The 11,145-nt window shown below is 40.5% G+C and overlaps 1 protein-coding gene across 6 annotated transcripts in view; it reads left to right on the forward strand.

Annotated features, from left to right (window-relative positions):
* sema3b (sema domain, immunoglobulin domain (Ig), short basic domain, secreted, (semaphorin) 3B) overlaps nucleotides 1-9,115 on the forward strand; it is a 72,898-nt gene extending 63,783 nt beyond the window's left edge. For all 6 annotated transcript variants that reach the window (XM_056422753.1, XM_056422757.1, XM_056422758.1 and 3 more), the window contains exons 10-18: nucleotides 5-74; nucleotides 386-530; nucleotides 1,617-1,836; nucleotides 1,920-2,011; nucleotides 2,184-2,225; nucleotides 3,348-3,505; nucleotides 3,637-3,692; nucleotides 4,827-4,966; nucleotides 5,588-9,115. In XM_056422753.1, coding sequence (XP_056278728.1) covers nucleotides 5-74; nucleotides 386-530; nucleotides 1,617-1,836; nucleotides 1,920-2,011; nucleotides 2,184-2,225; nucleotides 3,348-3,505; nucleotides 3,637-3,692; nucleotides 4,827-4,966; nucleotides 5,588-6,097 — 1,433 coding nt within the window. In that variant the 3' untranslated portion in view covers nucleotides 6,098-9,115. The remainder of the gene's footprint in view (nucleotides 1-4; nucleotides 75-385; nucleotides 531-1,616; nucleotides 1,837-1,919; nucleotides 2,012-2,183; nucleotides 2,226-3,347; nucleotides 3,506-3,636; nucleotides 3,693-4,826; nucleotides 4,967-5,587) is intronic.
* The last annotated feature ends 2,030 nt before the right edge of the window (nucleotides 9,116-11,145 follow it).

Below are 11,145 nucleotides of genomic sequence, written 5' to 3' on the forward strand. Positions count from 1 at the left end.
TCAGGCGACGTGTTCCTGCTGCAGACGAGGGACAGAAAGAACCCTCTGGTCTACACAGTCTTCTCTACTTCCAGGTCAGAGTCCATTCATATTGTGTGCTTGTGCAAAAAAACAGGGAGATAAATGTGGGAATTTTGTCATGACTTTGGGGGATATAAGTCTGTTTACACAATCACATTGTGGGGATTCACCTACCTTATGGGGACAGAAGCTACGTCCAAGTAACGTAAATCACTACACTTTATGATGAACACTTTAGACTGGTAGCAGTTACGATTAGCGTTAGGGTGAATCTCCAGTTAATGAATGGAAGTCAATATCCCCAAAAGTCATGAAAACTGGACTGTATGTTATTTCTAACCCAGCTCGCCCTGTTCCCCAGCAGCAGTGTATTTAAAGGCTCAGCTGTGTGTCTCTACTCCATGAATGACATCCGGAGGGCCTTCCTGGGGCCCTTTGCTCACAAAGAGGGCCCCAACTACCAGTGGGTCCCCTTCCAGGGAAAAGTCCCCTATCCACGCCCAGGAATGGTACGTCAATAACTTCTCTGGTTTCTAATATTTCTATTTTGGGCACTAAACTGTAAAGTTTTAGCAATCGGAATACATTGATCTCATGTTTTTTCCTTGTGATAACAGCACTCCATCCACATTATTAGACGTAATTTCAACCAAACGCTCTTCACACTCAATATGTGCTTATTATGGCTTTTACATTCTTCTAAGCACACCAGCATAACGTCAGCAGGATTTGTTATGCAAAGATTCAGCTGTTACTGCCGCACGGCAAAACAATCCCCATTGTTTGACCGCAGAATAGTTATTGTATTGGGCCGACAGTAAACCCCTCTCATGCCATCATCACCTCACTGGGTTGTAAAATTAGCGTAAAGAATCAAATTGAAAAAAACAAACCAGACCTCAAGAAAGTAAGCGAAATTGCGTAGAAAGCAGATTCAAAGTTTAAAATGCATCATCTCCTGTGCACACCATGAATAAGTATGCAAACTGCGTGATCTTACAATAAAGGTTCATAAAGCTTAAGTATCTAGAATTAAAGTCTAAGACTGGAATTTTAATTTGAGAGGGAAGCTGGACTGCTGAGTTGGATGCAATCTCTTGCACCTTTTGTGACCCATCACTCCATAACACCTCACTGTGTCCTGCACAGCCATAACGTCAGACATTGTATACCAGTTTACATGCAGAACAATCATAAAACAAATCAAGAATAGTTTGAGTCCGAATGGGGTAGACCGTTTCTGAGCAACCAGTTAGTCCTATTCTGCAAAGCTATCACAAATCCCATTCAGTAGTGCATTGGCTTTCAATTGCTGGTTAAAATGTAATCCATTTATAATTACAAAATGTGCATTCTCGGAATATTTGCAATTTAAATCGTCAGTTTTGATAATTTTCCATATCTACTTAGTTTTATATATTTCAAATTTACTTAAACCATTTTGTATCCTTATTGAAGTTTCAGAAATTGTGTCAGCATCTACATTTGTAACGTGTTTGTGCTCCATCTCATTTGTGTTGGTCTGAAAGTTTGTATAAACAAGGACCGTCTACTTTAAAAAGTATTCAACTATCTTTTTTTTGGCTCTCCAATAGTGTCCCAGCAAGACATTTGGAAGTTTTGAGTCCACAAAGGGTTTCCCAGATAATGTGATCCAGTTTGCGCGTCACCACCCTCTGATGTACAACCCGGTCTACCCAATGAGCAGACGGCCCGTCTTCGTCAGAACTAACGTAGACTACAGCTTCACACAGATTGCTGTGGACAGAGTCAACGCTGCAGATGGACAATATGATGTCATGTTTATTGGCACAGGTAAATGAAATGTTTTCAGTTCTAACTTAGCTTTAAATGTAATACATTATGTGTGACTTGATGAACTGCATCTCTTTTTTCAGACAAAGGGACGGTACTAAAGGTGATCAATGTCCCCAAAGAGAACTGGAACAACATGGAGGAACTCCTACTGGAAGAGCTAGAGGTCTTCAAAGTGAGAAAACTATAAAAAAGCTAATTTATTCTCGATACAAGCACTGTATCGACAATGTGTCGAGAGACACTACTGATGTATCTTAAAATGCAGTTTTTTTATAATTCAAATGTATTAATATATTTGATGTTTAGCATGGAAATTAATTTGCTGTATCTCATCTGCTCTAAAGGATGCCTCGTCCATCATCAACATGCAGATCTCCTCAAAACGGGTATGTTTGTTTTAAACTTAAAATAATTGATGAAAATATGGAACATTGTGGCTCTCTTTGCTTTAGAGAATATTGATCTTTGTATAACTAAGGTAAAAACCAAGGAAGGCAGTTCTACAAGCTCAGGCCACACTTAAATGAAGGTGTATTGTGTAGAGCTTGTACCGCATGGGCTAAGCGTAGCACACCCTTCAGCAGTTTGCAGGAGGAAGCTGCTTGTTGAGGAGATTGAGAGGCAAGAAGAAGCAGCTAGATGTGCAAGAACAGTTTTGCTGGTAAAGCAGGTCGAGTTGGATGAGTTGGGGAAAGTGTGGAAAAAGAAACTCAGCTGGAGGAAAGTATGGGGCAACATGTAATGTGCTTCCATCTCCCCAAAGTCTTGGATGGAAAATAGAGTCAAGACCCAAACACGTCCTTTAGGTACAGCTTCCCTTCAGCATGTTCTATCAGGGAATAAACTCTCAAAGCCGATAACCTTGTAGATATAAGCAGGCACTCAAGTATCTAGTAGCAGCCACTGAGTGTAAGCGCCTCTGTTCTTGGTGAGAGTAAAAGCTAAATGACAGCTTAACCCTTGTGTTGCCTTAGGGTCATTTTGACCCGAATCAATATTACACCCTCCCCCCGCCTTAGGATTAATTTGACCCCATTCAATGTTTAATGTCGGTGTTCTTTCGGTAGTCAACAAACAAACATAAAGTGCCTCACACTTAAAACTTGGAAAACAATATTAATTCTAATAATTTTCTGGAGGTTTTAATTGCTGGCGTCAAATTGAACCCAAAGGGTAAAATATGTTAGGAAATATAAAGGTAACAGGAGGGTGAAACATTGAATCGGGTCAAAATGACCCAAAGGCGGGGGGAGGGTGTAATATTGATTCGGGTCAAAATGACCCTAAGGCAACACAAGGGTTAAAGGTAAGTTAAGTCGGAACTAGAGAATGGCGTTGCCTGTGATGGGGCACAGTAAATGTATTCCTAACTATTAACAATACCAATGCCACAAGAACGGGAGGCAAGCATTCATTTTGCGCATTTGTGACCGTGAGGTAAATTTAGTGTATAATTTTAGGTCCTGAAACTCTCTATTGCAACTTGTCCCTCCACTGTGTCCTCACAGCAACAGTTGTATCTGGGCTCAGACACCGGCATTGCCCAGGTTCCACTGCACCGCTGCAGTGTGTATGGGAAGGCCTGCGCTGAGTGCTGCCTGGCCAGAGACCCATACTGCGCCTGGGACGGAACATCCTGTACTCGCTACCTGCCAAACACCAAGAGGTGTGTGACCCAAACACTAATAACACACACAAACACACACCTGATGTACCATTTATGACAATGAGCAGGACAAACACAGTAAAAACTGTTGTCATTTCAAAGTAGTAAATTGTAATTGCCTCCTTTTACAGACGTTTCCGTCGCCAGGATGTAAGGAACGGAGACCCCAACACCCTGTGCTCTGGAGGTATTCTTCATAATATATAGTTTTGTCTGATTGGTCAACTGAAAACATAAATGAAAGTTTTTTAAAGTTTACTGAGGATATTCACAAACTAAAGCTTTCCCCGGATCCTGATCTGACTCAAGAGTCTTGGCATCTAACGTCTCACGGTCTGTGTGCCAAAAAATCTCAAAGCCTTCAACCTTTTGCCCCTGGTGACCTCTGTCCTCCCAGACCACAATACCAGCATTCTGCTGCTATCTATCTTTCTGCCAGAAAACTAAATCCGGAAAATCTCTCAAACTCTAGGAGCTCCTAGATTGCATGTGGCATGCAAGCCGGGTTGTGTAAAACTAATGAAGGTCAGAGTGATTGTCTCTGATGAGTTATTGCCCGGAAGCACTGACCAGAGGTCAATTTAACGCCATTGATTTCACAATAAGTTGTGTATTCTGATCCAATTACAGTCTTAATGGGTGGATATATTTTAGAAATTCTCTTCACCATTAGCGAGAGTATATATATACATATATATGCTCAAACTTCTCAGGTTAATATTTGGGGCACAAACACTGATGCTTTGTCATCGCTAAACCTCATCACTTAGATTGACAACATCGATGAATAAACACTTCCAGGACCAAAAGAGTCCTTTTGTTTGGCGTCACACATCAAACATGTGAACAAGTTTTCAAATATTCACCAATGTTCTGCAGGATGCAGTCATTTCGTGATTAGAGTGAACTTTCCCATCCACAGCCATCCGAGGCTTTCATCAGTGCTAACTTAGATTATTAAGATAAGACCTCTACTGGGCAAATAACTGTGCTTTACACTTTTCTTGTGTGCCACTGATGCATAAATGCATGTGCTTACAAGACTGAAGACCCAATAACTTTCTCAAATTGAATCTGAGATTTGGTTTAGCATTCACATAATCAGCTCAAGTTGTTTCTGTCCCATAACATCCCGTCTTTCCTTGATATGACCTGTCCAGGTCTTTCCTTCCCTGTCTTGCTTTATCCATTTGTTTAGCTCCTTTCTCTATCCTGTCCTGCCCCCTTTTGGATTTTCAATTCTCCTGGATTGTTATTAGTGAGTGGATGCCCTTGATTTTAGTAGATCCCATAATGTACTTGTCTCTGCTGCCCCCTACAGACCACCATAAGCACCGTGTTGCAGAGAGGAAGCTGTATGGAGTTGAGGGAAGCAGCACTTTCTTGGAGTGTATCCCTAAGTCCCTTCAGGCCAGAGTCACCTGGACCTTCCAGAAACATCCACAGAACCCACGTGAAGAGGTGAGAGGGATGGTGGACAGTGGAGAGAGGTTATAACTAAGAGAACTGATGGGAACATTGACCAAATTCCAAAAAGGTTTTACATGAAGTCATGAAGCCAATGTGCAGTAAGTCTAAACATTTATTATGATTCTTGCAAAAACAAAAACATGTATCCATGTTTAATTATTTTTCCCACGTGGCACTGCTTTTCCCACAAGCAGTGCCACTCATGTTAATGTCTTCTGACAACGAACTGCAATTGGATCATTTTAGTTTTTTGGAGTCCTTGGAGATAGTCATTATTGCAGAAGGCAAATCAAATTAAAGAGCATTCAACTTACAGTATACTGGGTACAATGCTGCGAACCTTCACAGATTAGGTTTTAAATGCAAGCTTCTTTTGCAGTTACAATGTGGGCTTTATTCTATAATTATGCATTGACTGCCATATGTGCAGGTCTGTTTAGAGTCATTGTCAGATCCACAACATGTCTGTTCTCTTAGCTCTTCCAAAAATCCATGTCAGAATCATTTTTACACCTGTGCATGACACTTTAGTGGATGCCATTGGTGCCAAAAAACACTTTTACAAATAGAAAAAATGGCACAAAGTCCAGCTCCAACATTTCTGTTTCCCAGGTTCGTCTAGATGACCGCATTCTCCATACAGATAGAGGCCTGCTGATTCGTCGAGTCCTGAAGAGGGATGTGGGCATCTACCAATGCCATGCCATGGAGCACGGCTTCACACAAACCTTACTAGGCATCACCTTGGAAGTTGTACCTTCAACATCCTCAGTCTCCAATCTACCCTCCGATGCCCCTGTCCGATTAGAACCCCGCAGTGGAGGTGGGCCCCCGATGACCAATCAAAAGCTTTGGTATCGGGACTTCATGCAGCTGGTGGATCACCCTAACCTGAGCACTGTTGACCAGATTTGTGAGCAAGTTTGGGCACGAAAGAATGCCGGCAGTGACCAAGGGGATAAGACAGTTGCTGCTCTGGGGAAGGCTGCCCCTCCTCTGGTCCCTGCTGTCCGCCCAGCTAACAAGAAGTGGAAGCATCTTCAGGAGATAAGGAAGGGGAGAAACCGCCGGACCCACGATGGGAAGCCGAATCCTCGGGCGCCTCGCAGTGCCGGGAAATAACAACGCCGAGAAAGACACAGGATGAAAAGAATGACTAATACAAGAAAGAAAAGAGGAAAATGATAAAACGAGACGGAGAGACCAAGAACTCCTGGAGGTGTTAACACATACAGACACAAACACACAGCACCTCCTCTATTGTGCATATTTATCCATGGACGTGCCACTATAGGGTACCCCGATCTCTGAGCGCTTGTCTCACTGGCCAGCCCCTGCATGTGCTGCCTTACAGCTCAAAATGATTCTGCACGATCCCTTTACACTGATCCACTAGCATAGTTGAGGTTCCATGCAGGATACATGGGAGTGAACCCACCTTTATCCGCGGGCAATAAACTTACACTCGCCTGCCACTGACTGTATATGGAAAGTGGGTCGGCGACACAGAAATCCCACGTTTTGTTGTCTACTTCATGCTAACTACACAATGTTACATGCGGACCGTGGCTCATAGAATGGACATCTAAACTCTAAACTGCACTATGCAGAACAAAAACAGCCCCCAAAGTGTTGGATGAGAGTACTGCACATTATGGGAGGGAATACAGAAACTGGAATATACTGGAAAGTAATGGTCTCTAACTGGAAACACATTTGATTGCAACTATTTATGTGCAGCTGCAAATGCAGTCAGACAAATAAACACGTTAAAACATTGTTATGACACAAACAGATAAACTGATCAATTTTCCGTGGTGTTCTTGTTGCACACATTTCCAGTAACCACACGTTTCACATGGGTTTGTGTGCATAATGCAGTCACAGAAGACGTATAAATGTCAGCAGTGTGGGGTAGCCTGTGGAACAGATCAGCTTGTTGCAAAACAGGTTATACTATAGTAGTTTTAAAATAAAATACACAATACAATGCAAGTTGGTTAGAGAGCAGTTGATGCTGGCAAGCTATAATGATATTGCTTTACTGGTCCAAACCACTAAAGAGGGGTGGAAAAACTACTGGCATTCCACAATGTGCAAGAAAGATGAGATGTTTACAGGAATCAGGCAAAGTTGAAGCACCAATAATGAATTCACAAAAGCAAATAAAAGCCCAAACAAGACCTGGATTACATCTTTACATCTTGTCGCATTTTTTAACATACACAAGAGCTTTGACAAGATCAAAACCTCACCCTAAAAGGTGCTATTTATTGGTTTTGTTTTTGGCTGCGTTAAATGTTTTGTGCATTAATATAAAGGATAAATCATGAACTTGGTGGTTGGGGGGGGGGGGACATTGATACAATGAGGTGATAGAGGGAAGTGGACACCAGTAAGACAACCCATGTTTCTGGGCTACAGTACAGTATATATATACACACTATATATATATATATATATATTAGCATGATATTTATGAGTGAAACTATGATTTTGTTTCGTATTCTAAACGGTACTTCTACCCCTTGCTCTTTTACACTGTTCTTGCATATTGTTTGTGATAAATAGATATATGCAAGTAATATGAGATAAGCCACCGGCCAACTCCTCATTCAACACTACAAAATGCACAGAAAGCTGTTCTGTGCTACCCACAATGCATTTCACTCTCCATCAAAAACAAAATGTTCATCCGACTTATTACACTGTTGGAATCCCTTCTCAACGTAGTGTTACAGTCATTAATATCATTGCCTTTTGCTGCTTTATATCATCTCTTCGTGATGGACAATTAGTACGATATGGTCTTCCTTCTCTCCATCTTTAGTACAATCTCTCTCTCTGTGTGTATTATCTGTAAAGAAAACTGTTTGTTGCTTGTCTGTGCTAACATGTCGTGTGTAGCGTGCCTCCTTAGTGTCCATTGTGTGTACAAGCTCAGGTGAAGAGCCTACCTATGATACCATACTTTACTATATCATAGTCTATCCACAACTGGCCATGTTAGATAAAACATGAATTAGTGTTTTACATTCATGACTCAATATGATTTTTACGACGATTTTTTGGTCTAATTTGTGTTTCTGACACAAATTCTTCAGAAGTATCGTGTCTTGAAATGTTCAGTATACTGAAATTAAACGCGTCTGTGGTCATTATTTCACACAGTCCCTGACAGCAGCAGGCAGCACAAAAAAGGTCTACGAGTGGATTTTAGATGTATGGATTCATTGTTGTTATTTATGTACCTTCTTCATAGAGATGTAATTAACTCTTTAAACTGAACTGATTGACTGACTCTTGTAAAAGGGACACTGCACTTTGACAACACAGCCAGGATTTACTGCAAAGTGATGGCATGAAAAAAATAATCAAAACAAGTTAAACATTTTAATGTTTTCGGCATTTCAAGTGTAGAACTAATTGAGGTTATTCTACTAAATCACTAAAAGGAGATTATTACAATGGTTGTGATGTCAAATATGCGTGACTCTCTTTTAAGCCAGCTGTTTTGTGCTCTTTTGAAATTGCATGACCAATGTTAGTGGCTAAAGCGGTGGCGAGAGAGCGAGAGAAAGAAAGCACAACGTTGAATATTATTATCATTCCTTTGTATTTATGTGCAAAGATAAACTGATATGTTGTGGTGGATTTTTATTTTTATTATAGATTTACATGTGTTTTTGTCTGCTGATAGGGACTCATCCTCAACATTATTTTGGGACTTTACAGCCAATGGTAAAACAAAAAGAAATCCTAAACAGTGTCCAATTTAAGTCTTTGTTGTTCACACAGCCCTCCAATCAACACTCCTGTTGTATCCCATGTCATGTGACGCTCCCCCTGTACGCTAGGTCACAAGGAGAGGCTTGTGTGTGTGTATGTGTGAGCGCAAGAGAGAAATGTGTGCTTGTGGTTTTTATGTGTGTGAGTTTTGGGGGAAAGCAGAGCTCTGTATATAATGGCAAAGGGAACAGTGGTGTGTGTCTGTGTGTAGAGGTCTGAAGTTGAAAGTTCAAAGGTCCTAGGCCAAAGTTAACGTGGTGCACTGTAATACTCCCAGAGGTCTTTGTGAAATGTCATGTCAGATTGTTTTTGATTAACACAATAAAAATATGCAGTTACTTAACAATGAAATTCCTGATCTGTTTTTTAAGCTAGTAAAGTGGAACCATGAACAAACAAATCATAACTGTATAATAACTTAAGTATTATGAGGCTGACAGTAAATGGTTGAAGATGCTCATAACAATATGACGATGTGCTGCATTATTGTTTTTAAATTTCTGCCAGCATGAGATTTCATGAATACATGCTCGAGAGACAGAGCTTGAATGATTTAGATCCTTTAATTAAATTGATTTTAGTTTTATTCAAGTTTGTTCTACTTTTCCCAGCTCTGGATTCAGTTGCACTATGGTGCCTTCCTCTGACTTCTCAAGAGATTAGTGGCGTGTTATAGACCTTGAAATCTTGAAGTGCTTGAACTCCATTCCATAATGTTATATGTAAATTGTAGGCAGTTTACACAAAAAGGTGGACTTTATTAATCACTCACCAGAAAGGTATTCAGACCACTAGAGGCCAGTGACTGACCTTTAATTCTGGAACATACTACCTGCTCAACCCTGTATCACAAAAATTACGTTCCCCCAGACCTAAAATGCAATTTGCAGTTACGTTTGACTGAAACGTATTTCTCTCCAGATTACGTTTGCATTTGACGTATTATAATTACAAATACGTCTCTGATCAACGTATCTTTGCCGTTTGTTAGGCCTATCTCTCTTTTCTACAATGCTGTTATGAATTGTAAAAAGCGTCCTCTAGTCTTATTTATTATCATTGTATCTGTTGTTTCGCCTGCGTATTCTGACAACAATAAGCGTTGTAACGGATCATATGAATTGGCGTGAAGATTTACTGCTGGTGACTCTCCTTTATTTTCTTTTTTTAGGTGACAATACATTAATTAAAACTCGTACACTATCACCACCTCATCACCACCTTAACAGAGTTAGTCCCATACGGGTAAAATCAACTATTAAACTTGTTATAAAATGCGCATCTGTCCGTAATCTATACCATAAAGTTCGCATTTTAACCTAAAAAAAAGTGCGTTTCCTTTTAACCTTTCAAAATAAAAGTCCGATTTATCTGTTAAGCGGAAGTAGTATAAAACGTCTATATTTATTCAAACAATACAATATAAAAGGCATACACATCAAAATCAATAAGGAAAATGCTAAACAGTCAAACAACTCAAAACAATAAACCCTTCATGGCGTTATTTACAGGCGTTTTACTTCTCATCAAACAAAAAGAGCAGGGACCCGGAAAAATCTGGGAAATAATTTGGGAATTGTTAATAAAACATGATTTACCCTTCAACTTCCACTGATATGCATGCAAACTAAGACATCATTTCACACACACACACACACACACTGACAGAAACACATAGACACTCATATACGTACACACACACACAGGCAGAGACACACACATACTCACACACACAGACACACACTCTCATACGCACACACTCTCATACGCACACACTCTTACACACGCACACACACACAGACACACACACACATACACAGAATGACAGACACACACACACAGACACACACTCTCACACACAGACACACACTCAGACACACACATACAGACACTCACATACATACAAACACAGGCAGAATCACACACACGCACACACACACACCCACACACACACAAATACACATGCACACACACGCATTCTCTGCAGACTGACCCTTGACCTCCCAATTGTCTCTCAGATATAACCCTACTGCTTGACTTTGAGGTCGTGAGGGGAATCCCCTCCAAAACTTTCACAAGAGAAAATTGTCACCGTGCCAATAACCCTTATAGATCCTTAAAACCAGTCTTTTAGTTAATTTTTCATACATTCAATCAACTTAAAGATCTGGATTCTTTTCAAATTCAAAGAAGGGCATCTGAATATGAATACCCTACAGGTTTGGACCAATAGCTCTGAGTTAAGGGCCCCAAAAACAAGTCCAAAGGGTCAAATTGGGCCTTATTCTCTTAAATTTGCATATTTTTTGACAAGTGCAAAAATGGCCATAATCTCCTAAATATTCGTCCTGGAAATCCCAAATTGAACACAGACACTCAGG

The sequence above is a fragment of the Pseudoliparis swirei genome, chromosome 9 (genome assembly GCF_029220125.1).
Source record: "Pseudoliparis swirei isolate HS2019 ecotype Mariana Trench chromosome 9, NWPU_hadal_v1, whole genome shotgun sequence".
Lineage (NCBI taxonomy): Eukaryota > Metazoa > Chordata > Actinopteri > Perciformes > Liparidae > Pseudoliparis > Pseudoliparis swirei.